We start from the raw sequence: 18,645 nt of genomic DNA on the forward strand, positions 1-18,645 counted from the left end.
TTAGAATTTCTACAATTTCAGCTTTTATTTGCCCCATCGATGACATTTTCATCGTAAATTCCTAACAATTTAACACCAGAGTTTTATGCAGTTAGATTGCAATTTGCCAACGATGAACGGTGAAGCATGATAATATTATAAGAAAAAAAATTTGTAAAGAGATCTCTCACAGGGTCTCGATCGCGACCTAAGTATACTATTTGCTCGCGCTGTTCCTGGCAGGAGAGGTGCGTGCGAAGATTTACATCGCGCGCTGCGGATACCCAACCGTGCGTAGAGTCCACTGTAGGTAGGACCCCCTCGCCCGCGCCCATCGTTTCCCGTTCGCGGCTCCGACGACCGTACAACTATTTCCAGACGCATTTAATTAATCTTGAACCAAAAACGTCGAGTAAGAAAATGGCAGACGGACGGTCGGTTAAGCTCGGCCATCGGCCACCTGGCAGAAATAGCAGCCATGGATACGGCCCCGCCGACTCGACATTTCCTTCGAGCGTGTACGAGCGTAAGAGAAATGAAGCAATCGAGGGACGATTGGTGAGAAAGAGAGAGAAAGAGAGGTGCAAATGAGAGCAACGGAGAAATAGAACGGGGTAGACTTGGCACCTGCCGACCGCTGTCCCGTCACCGATGTTTTTGACTTTCTCGAGGCAAATGTCGCGTAATTCAATCGATTCGCTCGATTCCCTAATCAACCTGCTTAACATACAGCAATCTCGGGATAACTCGGTCAGATTACCGCTGGAGTGCCACTGTGGGTGAATTCTCATCCAAGTACTAATTGTAAAAGCTCAATATAATGTAATTTCTATAATTAAAATTGTAATGGCTTAAAGTAACATTCAATAAGATTTTGTTCAAATTAAAAATGTTGGATCAGTTATTCTAACATTTTGCAACCTTTAAATATTCCCTCCCCCCCCTCCTCAAGAAAAAACTGTGTCAAAAAATTCTTAAATTTTGTCCATAAATTTTCACAAAGAGTTAAAAATGTAAATAATACTTTAGGATTAAAATGAATTTTGATAATTAAGATGTAATTAATATCTTGTAAAAGAATTCTGAGAATTCCCGGATTTTACAAAAAATTTTATTAAAAATTTCAGGTATAATTAGAGATTCTTTCAAATGTAATTTTCGAATAAACTTTTTTTATTGTATCTTCTAATGTTCCTTAATCGTATGGTCACAAAGAAAACTCATGCAGCACGCTGTATTCAAGGATCATCCTGGATATATTTTTAGGACATTCTCTGAATATCTTTAGGATGTCTGTGCTTATGAAAATTTACTTGAGTTTTGAATATTAAATTTGAGAAAGTATTAAAAAGAAAATATGCCATGTAACGACATGTTTGCAATACATGCTTGTAACTCACAGAATTTAAAAGATAATTAAATATACAACGCCATTTTAGAATAATGTATTTGCCTTCTATTGTCATTAGTTTTTTTTATAAAAATTTGCGAATCACGAGAGAATGTACGCGAATATGTATGACATATTTACTGCAAGTCAATGTATCAAGAAAAAATGATCAAAGAAATAATAATTTTGTCAGATAAAAGATAAAATTTTAAAATAAACTTTTGCAAAAATTTCTCAGAATGCCAATAAAATGCCACGAATTTTATTGTGAAAAATAAAGAACACGTTCCCTGAAAATTCCAAGTTTTCTCGATAATTAATATCCTGATCATATATTAAAGATCAAATACTGTTGAAGAGAAACTTTGTTCTAATTTGTCTGCATTTATCCGCGCAAAATTAAATGACTTATTATTTTCGGCACATCACACTTATTCGTTTCACACTTTTCGACGGTAAATCAGTCTTACTCCAAATTGTTGAAATTATTTCTCGAAGGAAATATATTTAAGATGAATTACGAGCTTCCGACGCAAGATGCCTGCTCTCGTTTCCCCGTCGTCGCGGATTTTTCTGCGAGAGCTTGCCAGGTGGGCGCTAGACGCGCGAGACTCTTCGCTCTCTTAATTCGCCAGGTCAACGGATATCCGTAGGCGCGCGCGTTTCCGAAAAGTGGCCGAGTCGCCGCTAATAATAACCCTCAAAGTCCCCGTGCCCCAAGCCTTCTTCGTATCCACATACAGGCAGAACTTGTATTTCGCGGTGCCGGAAACCGATTCCGAAATATCCCGCGCGGGACCGCGGAAGAGCGTTAAGAGAATAATCCGTCGGTCCGCTCTCGGACCGGAGGTAGGACGGCGGCGGCGTCGAAATCACCGCCCACGAGGAACGTGTCCGATGCCAAAAACACGGGATCGCTTTCGCGACGGTGGTGTGTCGACGGATCCGGCTACCACCCGTGCCCGGGATACGTCGCGATCGGATAGACGCATTTCCGGCAGCCACCTCGTCAGCAGCGCGGTGAGAAATTTTCCAGCGGAAGAGAGGCTTCGCTAGCGATAAATCATACTGAGCCACGTCCTCCGCGAGATTTCATGAATGTTAAATTGATTTCGGTTTAATATGATCTCGACGTAATTGATATTCGCTGTGTGGCGTATACCAATTAAAGCGAGTCCATGGCGAATTAATGCCGTCATGATACCACAACTTCGCGGCCATCGCGTCGAAAGAGGCACGAGATGAATCCGCAATCTCTAGTTCAACGCCGCGCTACTGGCCGATATGCAATTAGTAGCCCAATTTCCTGCCGAGGCACAAATAATGCACCAAGGTAACAAACCGGCTGCTGCCGCTACCGCCGCCGCTCGAGAGATCTTATCGGGACAAATCACGTCGATTTGCTACGTCGTTACATGCGAGAGTTTAATTGCTCGGGTCTCTCTTCCTTAGTAGAAACGAGACCAGCGACTGCGCTGCTGAACTATCGCACGGGCATCGGCCACGAAAAAAAAATAATTAACGTTACTTGAAGATGCGGCGTGTCCGAGAACACCTAATCCCGTATGTGAGTGGCGTGAGTCGAGATAAGCCGTCTCGACGCGGTTGCGAGGAGCGCGAGACGATAAGAACCACCGATAACAACGCGGGAGCGCCTTGTCTTACCGCAGGTAGTTACTCGCGCGTCGCTTTCAATGGAGCTGGACACCATGAAATTTCGTATCGTCTTCAACATCGCACTCATCATTGCCGCGCATCTTGCGCGTGCTTAATTGTGGCAACTTACAAACTTGCTACGAGATGTAAAATGAGGAAACTAAAGTTATGAATTAAGCATTTACGAGGTCGAAGCGAATTAAAATTCAATCAAATTTCACGGATTTACGTAACATGCCAGTTTAAACATAATACAATGATGCTGCAGATCATTATTAATAGACGAAAGAATTACAGTTTTAGAAAATTACAAAAACAATGTGTTATGTAAAATTTAGGGTAAAGTTGCTGATACCGCATCGGCTCCAAAATTGCACCACCTTGCGTATAAATTCACAGTATTTGTGCACGCTTTGTGGGATTATTGGGGAACCACCCATATCATCATCGTTCATTGAACTCAACATAATAAAAACAATAGAAATTTTGTTATTAATATTTATAGAAAAATCATAACTTTGCTGTTATTTCTCAACACATTTTGTAGCTTGTTTGCAAACAAAGTAAAATAAATAATCTAAATTTTGATAATTTATAATGATTGTAATATTAAAATTAGATTAACAAGATTCAGATAACTTTGCGTACTTATCTGTAAATTAAAATAAAGTTTTACAAAATGCTTTAGTCTCCTAAATCGCACCATGTCTTAGTCTTCTTAATCGCACTATTGCTTTAATCGTGATTATATATATAAAATTAAATCTAATAATCATACAGAGCATACATTGTAACAATATTGCCGTAATATAGCAATGTTATTGCAATTTTATTGAAAAATTATCGAAATGATGAAATTATATTTAGTTTATCATCAATATTAATAAAATTATGCTTATTTAACGCATTTTTACTCGAGAAGAAAGAATCTAGCAGAAAAAGTGTCGTTTTACTCCGGAAAGAGTAATATTAGTCTGTGGTGCGATTTAGGAGACCGGTGGCCTAAATCGCACTACTTGAAGGCTTCTTAAAAATCGTCATTTAAAAATTTATGCCAATATTTCGGCAACCTAACACTATATTATATGTATATTAGACAATAAGTATAAAAGTGTTATACAGATAACGAGCATTGACAATATTACAATGTTATTTATCATCAAAGCGATGATACTGACTTTAGTATGATAGTACTCATTAACTTCATTAAAAAAATACATAGATAATGGAGCAATTTTCAATTTTGTTCTAAATTCCATACAATTATAATACAAACCTATGAATGTTGAAACAAATTTACGAAAACAATTGTCTATCGTATATACAAATTTTTAAATAATTTATAAGATTTAGAAAAGGTATAAATTTCAAAAATGCAAGTATAAATCATGAATGAAAATTAATATGCGTTAATACAAAATTGATTGCACAGGAGATACAAATAAAATAGTCAGATGATTACCGATGATTAGATTTTGAATCAATTAGATAATCGATTCAAAATCTAATCATCGGTAATTCAAAATTCTCGAACTATTCGAATTCGAATCTGAAAATATTCACACATCTAGAGCTTTACGGAAATCTGCAGTTTCGATTCGATTAACACTGGCTAAATAGTATTTAATTCGTAATTTTTTATGAAGTATATTTGGTATTAACAATTTTGATGTAATACATAAAGTCTGCGTAAACTGCTAGTACTTTTTGCAATCAGCACCTTTGCTTTCTTTCTCTCCGATACTCGAATATATGTATACTTATACCATTTCAAATACAAACATTTTTGGGGACTTCAAGCAACGGAAATAAACTAACATATAGAGCGTTAATTAATCGATTGTTTAAGAAAAAAATCGATTGCATCACATGACTAGATAACGTCACAGACACAAAGGAGCGCGTCTGCCGACCGCGGCGAGTTGAAAAAATCTAAAGGAAAAAATTTTAGATTTGATCCGGAAGCGCACACCAAAATGCGCGCAAAGCACCTTTGATGTCACACGTCGAGGACGCAGAGCCTAAAAATGGCAGCGAACATATGAATGACATAGGTTAGAGGGAACTTTTTTGTTACGAACATCTGATGTTTTCCACGAGATTAATGTAGATTAATATGCGTGATCTAAGTTAAGAAGAAATTTTTCAATTCATCGATTGATCCATAGCATTATGTACAAATGTATCTTTTATAGATCAACGGTGTATTTAAGCATCATGTGATTGACTAATCAACAAATTAAAAAAAAAAACTCCTATTTATATAAGTTAAGAAAAAAATTTTCACTTTAATAAGAGCCTTAAAATTCTCCGGCTTATATCACTTTTAAAATAAATTACACATATAATTAAAAATTAGTTAAAGAAATATATTGTGTAATTACTTGACATGTATTACGCGTTTACTAGTGACGAACGAACGCGATAAATCCGTCGCGCAAGTAAGCCCGGAAAGTTCCGTTAACGAAGAGATTCAGACAGCGCCCAAGACGAGCCAAATATGGGACAACACAAAATCTAATCCAGAAACAGAGAGAAATGACGATAAATGCGCTGATACAAAATCACAAGACAAGGAGAGAGATGGTACGTGTTTAAATAAATTCTGTACCTTTTTCATATCAGAGGAAATAAATATAATTTATTCTAAATTTATATTACAAGATTAAGACGCGTATTGAGATGTCTGCAAGATAATTATAAAATAAATAGCACGATAAAACAATTTCAGACACGTGTGTTGCCTCTGGCGATATTTGTAGAATCTGTCACATGGGCGGACATGCGTCCATCGCGGACAACCATCAGTCGTGCGACTTGGAAAATCAGGACGATCAGACATCGACACCGTCGAACTTGGTCTCTCTCGGTCCTTTGATCTCGGCTTGCAAGTAAATTCTCAGCTCTCGTTCAAGAAAATTTACATAATTAAAAAAGTTAATATAATTAGTGGCTGAATTAATAAACGTGAATAGATTTCTGATTTTCACGTATGCAAATTATTAGATTATTGCATATAAAATGTCGGATAATTGAAAATATTAGTATCACCGTTTCGGACGTATTAGTTTTGTAGTATGCAATGAGAAAAAAATTGTTGTAATTATCAAAATCTAATTATAATTCGTAGCTGTTTTAGGCACTGTATATTTATAGTGCTTTTAATTAAGCAAATTATAACTATTAGTATTACATTTTTATGATTGGCAAAACTAAACACAAGGTTATTAATTATATAGTAGAAATAACTAAAATGAAGATACTAATCATAAATCATTTACCTTGCAATTATGGTCACAAGTATCTAACACTCTTTCTCGGTGTTATCTCGTAAACAATTTAATCACTTATCATTTATTTACAATACATTGTATTCATAAAGCTTTTTTTAAAAAGCACAATTTTATTTTATTTAAAGTTTAAAATAGATATAAATTCTATTAAAGTTCATATAAAATCAAATTAGATATTAATGTTATTATTACTACAACTACTTACAATATTGACGGAGCTTTTGGAAGAAACGTTATTGATAAAAAAATAATGCAGAATTAGTTTAGAAACTTCCCTGTAAGAAAATTACATGAATTTCAGAAGAGTTCTTGCTCATTTTAAACTCTAAATAAAACAATCAAAAGACGACTTAAAAATAAAAAGCTTTATGAACCCAGTGATAAAAATTAATATGGTCAAAAGACTTATCAATTATCAATATTTTCAATTAACGAAAACCCAACGTTTTTACATGTACCAATCTAATACTTTCCATTCAAAGAATAGACGTTCTGTTAATTCTGTTTAAAATGTTTAGATCCATTTTATTAGATTATTTTATGTATAATATTTAGACTCGGGACGTAGTTTTTTTTCTTACTAGCTACTAATATTTAAAAAATTTCTTTTCACGTCATGTTGATTTCGTTAATGCAAACTCTTTTCTGCAAAAGTTTACTTTTTATTCTTATTTTATCTTTAGTATTATTTTTCAAAGCTTTTTATTGCATAAATCATCAAAAGATGTGATAGCACAGGGAACAGAATGGTCTATTTCTTTAAATCGATGCGTTAAATTAAATGTAAGTCATACTCGGGGATTAACATTAGCTGCGATGAAAAAATATAAATGATCGAAACGATAGGTAGGATTATCGCTGTGGAGTCAACGTGTTTCGACAGCGGATTATCGTGGACGATACAGAAACCATGCGATAAGAGACTAGTTTAGTTTACAGAGGCGCCTCCCTTATATGGTATTTAACGGCGTGATAGGTGCCGAGGTACGGTGGCTTTGGTGCACGCAGAGTGCCTCGAGAGATGGCTAACAGAGTCTGGACGCGCGAGATGCGAACTCTGCGGCCACAAATATGCGATCAGGAGGGTACGGCGTTACAGCCTCTTTCGTAGCGTCGTAATATGGTTTCGCACTGTAATAGCAACTCGACAGGTGAGAAAAAGATCGTTTCACTCTCCGCTTTTATTTCATTCCAGTGTGCGTCAGATCTAAAATCTCTTTAAGGTTGTTTAATACCTATTTTTGAAATGATAGAAATTTGACAAAAATTTTACAGGTTATTCTCACATATGTTCGAAGATTTATAAAAAAAGAAATCAAAGTTGATTCACTGAAGCAATCCAAAGTTATGAGGGTTTTACCCACGATTTTAATGAAAAACGTACGATCGCGTTGATTTAAATAATCAAAATAGATAAAAAATAATAAAAATTAGTTTAAAAATTTAAAAAAGTATATATTAGATATAAAAAAAATATGATAAAATAATTTCGATATAAAGTACTGAATGATTCAAAAAATATTAATGTACTACATAAAGCTTTATAATTACATTCGATGTTTGCTGGGAAGTTTTACTGTAGATTTCATTTTCGTGTAAAGATATTAAATGTTCATAAATTCTAAAATTCTCTTTGTGATGTTAGACTAAGAAAAATGTGGCAACGATGCTTGATATTACATTTAAATTATTATAATAAACAATTCTTTTTAATAAGTTCATCGCGTTATGTGGAGAGAAGAATCTATGTATAACAATTCTTTTTAATTTTTTTTACCTCAATGGTTATCAATAAAAAAAATTTTTTTTAAACAATTGGTTTTTATTGCTCAAATTTTGTTAATTATTCTTATTAAATATGGCAATGCCAGAAATTCCTGTATTATAAGATGTAGCTATATGAATCAAAAGTCACGCGACTTCCATCCATTTTTTTTTAAACCAAAAAGTCTCCGTAAATATATATCTTTGAATGGCATGTTTTCATTAAGATACTGCAACAGTTTTATCGCGGTATCGGATATAATATAATACAACTGTAAAATATCAAGTCAACACAAAACATTATCGCTGTAACGACGCGGTGTCGTGTAAAATTAAAATTATCTTACAAGTTGATAAAACATTTAACAGGATGTCGCCTCTGAACATAATTCTCCGCGTAATTAGACTTTTAATTGCTATTAATTATCCTTGTTTAATTCGTTCGCTCTCGCGAGAAGATGCTGCTCGACATCGGGTATTTGGTGATGACCACGCCCGTGGCTGTATTTTCCTGCTACGTGTGCGCCTTGGCCTTGAAAATGTTACTGCGAAACGGCTTTTACGAGATATCCTGGATGATAGTCGCTATGCTGCCAACCTGCTTATTGACGCTGATAGCTTACTGGCGCTGGATAATTACATTAGGGAGGTATGTTGTAAAACTTAAATCAGCTTGCGCTCGTGCGCGGATAAAAACAGTCGTCAATGGAAAATGAGTTAATTAAGATATTGATCCAGGCGCGATTATATGATTATAAATAATTTGAAAGTCAAGGCATCGTGTCTCGAAATTAATCTCGTTGGAAAAATAATTGAAGAGTAACGTGTCCGCGCTGCCGCAGGCATCAACAAAAATTGCGTACACGAAGAAATTAGTATCGAATTAAAATGTATGCTCTGTTTATACAGAAAAAGGAACATTCTTGTTTTAAGGATATCTTTGTGATCGAAATGTTGAATATTGAAATGAAGTTATGCAGCGTCAAGCAGAAAGAGCTTGTTAATATGAAGAATTTTGTATAATTTCATGAAGAAAAATATATTCTCATTATTCAATAATATTTATGAGCTGAAAAAAAAGTTAGATATAAAAAAAAATAATATATCAAAAAATTAATTAATATAATTTATTAATATTTTTTAATATTATTATTATCAAAATAATATTGCGTTTTTTACATCTTATAATAATGAAATAAAAATATGTACGTATCTTGTTAAGAATATCAAATTTTTTAAAGATCAAATTATATATTTATATAAGCAAGATTATCAATGTTTCATAAATAAACAAGAATACAATTTCTAATTATAAATTAAGTAGAATATATTAATTTCAATTTGATACTAAAATTTAGTAGTAATGTTTCTATGTAACAATCATCATTTCATATAAACAATATAAAATCTATTTTAAAAAATTAATAATTTTAATTTCAACAATGTTATATTTTTGTTTCAATACTATAAAGCACAAAATTGTTTTAACGTGTAATAAGTAATACGTAATGAGTACAATTGTAATAAGTAATCTAACATTTTTTTTTTAATTATACTTTATTTGAAAGTAATGTTACTTCCTATGTTAAATTTTTCCTAGTCAACTTATTGATAAAATATAATATAAATATAATATAATATAATATAATATAATATATTATATAAATATAATATAATATAAAATTTCTTCTGTAAATTATGCCTTGTTTAACGCTACTATCTCCTATATATTATCTTCTTCCAATATTATTTACATTTCGAAAATAAATATATTCTTCAAGCAAGCACATTTTTTTCTGTATAATCTAAACCGACAATATACCCTTTTCGCATTTACAGATTGCACGGCCACCGATGGAGACGTTACTGGAGAAACAACTTCGTGGTTCGCTTGATTCCCGATAACGACGCCGAGAACAACATCGATCTGCAAAGATCGAGCAGTCGTTTCGACGTGCTAGACGATTTCGAGCAGTGGAGAATCGAAGAGATCGAGGAGCTGACATGACTTTCAATCATGTCAATCACGAGTCAGGAATAACCTTTTAATTACGTCAACCGTTCACTATTTTTACATCCACTCTCGTTGTCGGAATACAACTGTACTACATTTAATTGCATTTTATTAACTCGACACATCAATTGAAACTCATTGCCGCGTAACGAAGACGATTCAGAGTTAAATTAAGATGCGCGCAGTCCGACCCGGAATGCTTCCGGAAATGCACGTGCTCGGATTTTCATAGTATTATTTTGAATACTTTGTACTTTTTTTTTTATTTTTGATACTAGTGCTTGATTAAAATAATTTGAAGATCATCAACGCCTTGACATTTTCATTAAGAGGTACGAGTATATAGCGCTTTTCGTTTTGCGCGAACCCGTTCTAGCGGACGTAAACAGTAAGTGAGATATTTTTACACGGATAGCACAGGCTCGGGGCAAAAGCTAACGCAGAAGAACAGGGGAGAACGAGTCGAGTGAATAAACCTGCTTTTGAGTGATTCCGTTGGATCTCACTTTCGTTTTATCGAGAGCGATCAACTGTTACACGTCGCGACTCGTTTTTATCTCGCTAACTTTCTATTCTTAAATCATGTACAGTCTCTTTACAGATAACACCTGAATTAAAATACCCCGATAAACCCTGATCTTTTATTCTATTACTCGTAACTATCTTATCTAAGACACTTTTCTATTTCTGTTCCCCACGCAGATATTAGTTTATCAGTTCTATTCGAACAAACCTGTGAATATCTGTCGATTCTTACGTTTGTTTTTTTTTTTTTTTCTTTAGAAGAGACCGCGCCAATAAATATCTCCACTATTATATAAAATATTTTTCATTACTGTTTTACAAAATGCTTCATCGCTTTTATTCAAATTGAGATCTCCCTTAATCAAAGAGCGTTAAGTTCTTAGTTGCAGCTTGTTGTGAACACATCTTTATCTCTCAACATTTGAATGAAACTTGTCAAAGAACAGTTATTGATATCCTTACATCCAAATATAACGTAGCATCTCGCTCGTAACGTCACCCGCGCGGCACGCGGTCGTATTTACTTATGTACGCCTCGCACCGTGAAAAAGGACTAAATTCATTAATGGTCGTGTTCCTGCCCACTCGCCGTTCTCAAGGCGGGTTTCTGAATCATCATAAACGTCGCGGTCTTATCGCCGCACACGTTTCCTCATTACTGTAACGAAAAAATACATCGCCTTAGTTAACCCATTATTGATATCTGCCGCGACTTACTGTAATTACAGAGCGAATAAAAACAGATAAAATTAATCGGATGTGTCGACGAGATTGATAAATAAGTTCGAGATGCCTCTGATGCCTGCATTAATCCTTTTCTCTTTGTAAATGGTCAGAGTTTATTTTCTTAATGTAAAATTTGCATTTCAGTTAAACTCGAAAGTTTTTTTTTCACGCCTCCATTCGAATAACGAGCTAAGAGATTATGGTACAAGAAAACGGAAAATAACGAAAACCAGTATACTGTTATCAGGGTCGGCAAAAAACTCGAATTATTTTTTTATTTTAAACAAGAACATAGTTTCTTTTATTTAAAACAATTTGTTTCTATTTTATTTGTATTTTTTTTAAGAGATCAAAAAACATGTTTTAAATGAAAAAAAAATCAAAATTAATAACAGTTTTGAAAATATTTAATAAAAAAAAGCGAAGTTGATCAAATTAAACATGAGACTTAATCTGTATAACCTCATATCTGAAAGTTTTTTGTTAAATAATAAAAAAATACTATTTCATATTAATAAAATTAATAGTTTTTTTCTATTTTGAGTTATTAAAATAAAAAGTAGATATTTTTAAAAAAATATTCAATGACTATACAATATAATACCAATATGTTATGATTTACTTTTTATAGCTTTATGTTTTTAGTTAAAAGATTGACGTAAAAGATTGACGCTATTTTATTTATTACATGCAATAAATGTTAAAATACAAGTGTTGTAGCTTATTTTTTAAATATAAATATTTATAAATATAAATAAAACACTAAAAAATATAAACAAAGCATTCTAATTTTTGAGACTTATCCATTATTTTTTGTTTTCTTTTCACAATTTTTTCTAAATATTTTATGTTTGAATTGCAATGATTTAAACAGTTTTGAACTATCGTTTAAAACTATTTAAAACAAAAGTGTTTAAAACAAAATTCATGGTTTTAAACAAGTTTTTTTAATCAGAAAGTTTTAAACTTTTTGTTTAAAACATGCCAATCCTGATCGTCACACTATTTACGTTTTTACATTTTTTAAATTTATGTTACTAATACATTTTTTTTAAATGTAAATAGTAAGAGAAACGGACTCTCGCGAAATTAAAAAGTACAATTGAAAAAAAGGATTATTGAGAGTGACAACGCAAAATAATATTAACTAATTGCAGATACATTCTAGTTAGTATTTCATAAGCACAAGAAATTTTTTAATTGACTAAAGAACAGAAAAGTTCTCAAATCTCCAAAAATCCTCTACCCTGCAGCCAACCAATACGCTTGAAAAATTTGTACGACAAACGAAATAGTATCCAGAATATTTCTACAATAAACTACTATTTTTACATTGGGAATTTGCGCCTTTACAACCGCGCAGTTATCCTCTTTTTTCACATGTGTCATATTCCCGTTCGTGAAATATTCAAATAAAATCGAAACAGAAATAAAACGGGTGGTTGACGAATGCGACGATTATGGGTCGTGATGACAATCAGCGATTTAATCGAATTCGTCGAAAAACTTTTTAGACCGCAATATTTAAATCGGCCGCTTGTCCGATCACCATCAGCGACTGCTGGATTTGATTCCGCTAACGAGCCCGGCTCCCTTCGCTCCTTGACGTCATTAAAGTTGAACGATTCAATTAAGCGCGATGCTGATCGATAATTTCACCACGTTTACACCCCTTTTATTTCGAGCTAGGCAGGAATTTTCCCTTTTAAAAATGGATTTCTCGATCAACGCCGGCAGTTTTCTGATCGATTACCATTATCGATTATGGTTTACGCGATACACAGAGAGATAGTCGGTCGCCAATCAAAACAAATTATAATTATATAATTTTATTCAAGATTCCGCTCGGCTAGATAACTCGTTCAGATAACGAACCCTCTCGGGGGGAGAAAATTGATAAAAGCCGCGACGCGCGGGATTCTAATCAGCCTTGCTGCTATCCAATAATGAGAACCGCTGCTCGAATCTCTACGACGACCTGCTGCATGTAGTTTACATTTTAATGCGCGATAATGACCGGCATCGTCGTCCGGCATGCGCCGTCGTTGATTCATGACGGAATAATTATGCTCGTCTGAGTTTCGCGCTTTTCGCTCGAAGCAAATCCTCACGTGAGAAACTCGCACTAATCTTCTTACCAATGCACGCGCAGAGAAAAATGTTTCGGTTGTATTAACAAGAAATATACACAAAATGCATTACGGTGTCGTGAATCAGAATTGATTATCTCGCGTGATTGAATCTCTGATTTTTATCATAAACAGAATGAGTACCCGACGTGTACCTTTCCAGTTGAATCTATCAGACTTTTTCCACGTAACGCAACCAGATTCTTTTTCCGCGAGAATAAAATTCATTCATCGAAACATAGTTCATAACTTTTGTTTCAAACTACTAACAATTCCTTCCGTTATTATATCCATTTCGATTTATGCTCGACCTGCGCTTGATTATTCATTCTCGGCTTATTACTGAAATTGTCGGAAACTTGTCTGTTTAACGACGAGGAAGAAATGAATCTTTTATGCATCCCTGCGGATGCATCCGGTTCGTCCAGATTCTACGGAGCGAACCCCTCGTGCACGCGGGGCACGCGGAACCCCTCTCTCATGCGCGCTGCTCGGAAATATAAAAAAAAAAAAATAAGAGGGGAAGGTTGCTTCGAAAAGGATACCGCCGACGAGCAGCGCGTTATGGTGAATCCTTTCCCGTTCTCGCGACAAAAAGTGATATTTATGCGGCGGATATTTGTCTCGTTGACAGACGCTTCTCTCACCGGTGAATTTAGTACGGACCCGCGGTCCTTAAATTTCGATCCACGCGGATGATAAACGAGAATTTCCCCGAGGAAATCTTAGCCCCAAGTCGGAGGAACACGTCATTTGCATGGAGTCATAAATTATGGAGAAGCTGCATTGTAGAATAATTACAATAGCTGCGTTACACTTGCTCATCATGTTCGTAATATACTTTCCTTTCAATATTTCATAAGAAATATACACAGACAAAAGTATCAAAATCTGTATCAAGTAATTAACATAGTCACTTTGACAATCATTTCATAATATAAGCAATGTAAAATCTTTAAAGAATTTAATATTAAAATTCACAAAGTATTTTTTATACTTTTATTTCAATATAATAATAATAATCTAAAAAGCATAAAATGAACTGTTTTAATATCAATACTAGTAAATATTTTTTCCTATTCGATATATTTTTTTGCCTCTCAACTTATGAAAATTATTGTTGAATAATAAAAATATATGGAAAAAATAATAAAATTTGTTTAGACAAGCAAATTGTTTATATATATTTAATGTATAATTTCATTTTAATATCTACATTTCAAAAATAGACATTCTCGAAACAAAAATATTTTTCCTTTCCGTGAATTCTTCATTTAATCAGTGAAGGTATCGTTTTTATCTTTATCTTCTTCGATTGTAGCATAAACTGAAATTTTTGACTCGTATGAGTCGTTTAAATACTACATCACGATGTATATATTTATAATAATTGGTAGTGTAGTTTCAATGAGAAATTTTCATGTAATGACGCCAATCGGAATTAAGGAGTTTGATTTAAGAACCCTTATAGAAGCTGACAAAATCAAAATGATTTAGCATGACAAAAACCTGATCAACCTCAAGACTCGACTTGGTAATTTAATCGCCATGAAAAAAAGTACTAAATCAATCGCTAATTAAATCCATGTTTAAGTCAAGCTTAAGCATACTTGTCTTCATTTATCGATGATGATTAAAAAGAGAAAAGAAGTCGCGTCAAAAAGTCAACGCTGTTCACAGCGTTGTTAACTGTTCTCTCCTCTTGATGAAAAATATTATCTTGAACCGGGTCGCGTAATTACAACCTCGACTTATCGACTATACGCTTGTTTACGTGTTCTTTGAAGCTGTAACAAATTACACGTATCGTAAAACGCACGAAGTACGCGCGATCGTGACTTTGGCACTTAACTTTCTGATGTTTCAATTCCAACTTCATTCACTTCCCATTAATTTAATCGTTACATAAAAATTGATTTCTCGTTACGTAAAATAAAAAAAAAAAACAAAATAGATTTTATTACTAAAAATGTTCCCGATTAAAGCGTATCGAACAACGAATTCTAAATCCGTCAAGACATAAATTTATCTATACAGTAAAAAGAACACTTTTGTTCTGAGAATGTCTTCATTTTTGAAATATCAATATTGAAATAAAATTATATAACAGTCAAACAAACATAATTTGCTTACAAGCTTTATAAACTTTTACCAGAAAAAAAAAAAATTATTATTTAATAATTTACATGAATTGAGAGAAAAAAATGTTAGATGGAAAATAACAATATCTTCAAACCAAGACTTAAAATCTTTTAATAATTTCTTAATGATAAAAACAATTATAATCATTACTAGAGGTACGTGAATGAAGCATTTGTGAAAACGTTTAATGGAATCAAAGCATCGATAACATGCTCAAAATCGAACTGAATCAAATTCGGATTAAATCACATATTAATCAAGTACATCACATATTAATTTAGACGCAATAAAATATTTTCTATGACATTGTAAATCCTTTCATCAATAGCAGAAAAAATTATTTGTAAAAATTTTAGAAAATAATTATAAAAACGTAATGTGCTAAATAAAAATTTATAATAGATACATTAAACAAGAAATTTAAGAATATTATATTGATAAATAAACATTAAATATATATTATATAAATTATAATGTTACTATTAAAGTGATCTTTTAATGCACTTCATTAAAAAGATATAATAATAAGCAATTTCAAATTCTTTTCTATATGATACAAAATCATAATACAAATTTATGAAGTATCAAAATAAATTCACAAAGACGATTGTCTACTGTGTGTATAAATTTTTGAATAGTTTAGAATAATTTAGAAATGACAAAAAAATTTGAGAAATCATCAAACAGACACAAGAATTAATACGCACTGATACAAAATTGATACAAAAAATAAAGATAAAACAATAAAATAGGTGATTCGCAATCGAATCTTTGATAATTCTTTCATTATTTGAATTTGTAACTTTCATAACTAATCTGAATCCACTGTAATTCGATTTGATTTCAAACTATTCGTAAATCTTCACACATTCAGTACTCGTCAAAATTTAACTATAATATTGGAATAAAAATATTAAAAAAAGTATTGTGAAAAGGCTTATCAAACTCTTCTTTTACATTCCTGTTTATATATAAAAATATATAATATTAATAAATTAAGGCCATTTACTCAAATTATTATTAAAAATTTCAGGTAAAAAGAACTTTTTAATGCAGCTTACTTGGATATATGTTATATTTATTACTAATCGATTGTCGATATTTTGCATTATAAAAAAATAATAAAAACAATTTTGTCAGAAAGAGACAAATAGAACATAATTTCAAAATTAAAGTTCCAAAAATTTCCCCGAGTACACCTGTTCATGATATTCAAAGATAAAAAATTAATTCCCTAAAAATTCAAAGTTTTCTCGATTTTTCTCGGTAGTAACCACACACACACACACACGCACACGCACACGCACACGCACACGCACACGCACACGCACACACACACGCACACACACACACACACACACATATGATTAAATAAATTAGTTTTAATATAATATCAAATTATTTTCCGGTTTAGTAGGATATTTGGTAATTAATGCTTCATCGAGTTACAATCCTTTCACAACTTTCAGAGGAAGATACGATAAACATGCTCCAACCACATTAACTTATAAAACATGTACTAATAAAGAATATCTAAATAAGGTTATTAAAGCGGTCTGACAATTTAGTGGGCACGCGCCAATAAATTCGAGCCCTCTTCGAATCGCATTTTCCTGCGCATCCCCTCGTTGATTTCATAATTAAATTACTAAGCTCATCGTGTACACACGACGTAAGGAAATGTTAACGTAATTACAGGAGGTACATTGTTGGAAGTACGCCCCGTCTCACGTCCACCTTGCTTTACACGCGCGTTACATGTATTCGAGCACGCAAGCGTCGTTATGTGCGCAATCGGTTTATTTATGCTTCGATAACTATATAACAAGTGTTTTGAGCTTTTGTAATTTCCACCAGACCCGTGTTGGCATGATATAAAGTTTACTATTGTGCAAAGTCATTAATTTTATATAAAATGAATATATTGCTAGGAAAACGCAGTATTTTAAGACTTTGATTACTTCAGCACATTTACAGACACGATTGGGCAACAGATAAGTTATTTAAAAAATACTCTATCTCCTATGACAAATAAGTGATTCGAAAATAGGCCTTTGCAATCACATGCATCGGTCGTTGACCGGATTAAAACCTACTCTAGCCCATCGACCGTCACGATTTCGATCGCAGCGAGGTGTGAAGAAGACAGTAAGAATATCTTGGCACGGCCGGAAAGCGGCGTGGCTGAGAACAAGACTGAAAATCGAATTCTACGAGATAATAACGTGTATTAACAGCGCGTGAACTAAGACGATGAAGCTCAGCCAAGAAATACACCTTAACGCCCGTATTATATGCACATGTAGATAGCCGAGGGCCAAAAGCCCATTGGCTACCTAGTTCTTTTCTCGCAACACAACGCGATATTTTGGAAGAATACATAGTATTCGAATAGACTGAGGAATATTCAGTTGGTGGCACAAACTTGAAAGCCGAAAAACGCACGACAAACAATGGATATTCTTGATACATTGTGTATTACAATTAACAAAAATGCGGAAAAATTAAATTAAGAGACACGGTAATGTCTTGCACCAAGTGAATGCAGGCTGGCGAGTTACGAACATCTGAGATTATTGGACCTCAATAGTTGCTAAACCGATCAATTTCTGAGTAGGCTTTCGACAATTTAAATTATATAATAAAAGTGTAATTTTTTCAATGTCTGTTCTCCGAAACAGAGATGTCGCGAAAAGCAAATGTTGGACTTACGTGTGATTTATCACACTTTGCACGTGACATGAATACAACATATATCACGGTACGGGTGAACGTTTTGGGTTGTCCGAATCTTGTGGAGCATCTGTACGTGTATATATGTGCGGGTGTTTCTTAGATTAAATTATTGAGAAATTTTTCACCATTTTTATAGATAAGCATCTAATATATGAGAAATAGGTGCTTTACAACTTTAAATTATGTGAATTCAAATATCGGCCGTTATCAGCCGAACATACGTAATAAATAAATCAATTCACAATTACATCACAAATCATATCTTTAAATAAACCAGAGCCATTTAAGATA

At 33.2% G+C, this 18,645-nt stretch overlaps 1 protein-coding gene across 1 annotated transcript; it reads left to right on the forward strand.

Annotated features, from left to right (window-relative positions):
* The first annotated feature begins 399 nt into the window (after positions 1 to 399).
* On the forward strand, positions 400 to 10,419 carry LOC105196298 (E3 ubiquitin-protein ligase MARCHF3). Its single transcript, XM_039448467.1, has 5 exons — positions 400 to 537; positions 5,738 to 5,916; positions 7,295 to 7,469; positions 8,541 to 8,731; positions 9,922 to 10,419. Exons 1-5 carry the CDS (start codon positions 400 to 402, stop codon positions 10,088 to 10,090), a joined length of 852 nt encoding a protein of 283 aa, XP_039304401.1. The 3' UTR covers positions 10,091 to 10,419.
* Positions 10,420 to 18,645: the final 8,226 nt, after the last annotated feature.

This window comes from Solenopsis invicta, chromosome 4 (genome assembly GCF_016802725.1).
Source record: "Solenopsis invicta isolate M01_SB chromosome 4, UNIL_Sinv_3.0, whole genome shotgun sequence".
Taxonomy (NCBI): domain Eukaryota; kingdom Metazoa; phylum Arthropoda; class Insecta; order Hymenoptera; family Formicidae; genus Solenopsis; species Solenopsis invicta.

What these genes read in the sequence shown, in the direction of transcription:
- LOC105196298 (XM_039448467.1), top strand. Translation starts at nt 400, where the DNA reads ATGGCAGACGGACGGTCGGTTAAGCTCGGCCATCGGCCACCTGGCAGA. An exon ending in CTGTAATAGCAACTCGACAG is followed by an intron (nt 7,470 to 8,540) that starts GTGAGAAAAAGA and finishes TCTCGCGAGAAG; the next exon opens with ATGCTGCTCGACATCGGGTA. An exon ending in TGGATAATTACATTAGGGAG is followed by an intron (nt 8,732 to 9,921) that starts GTATGTTGTAAA and finishes TCGCATTTACAG; the next exon opens with ATTGCACGGCCACCGATGGA.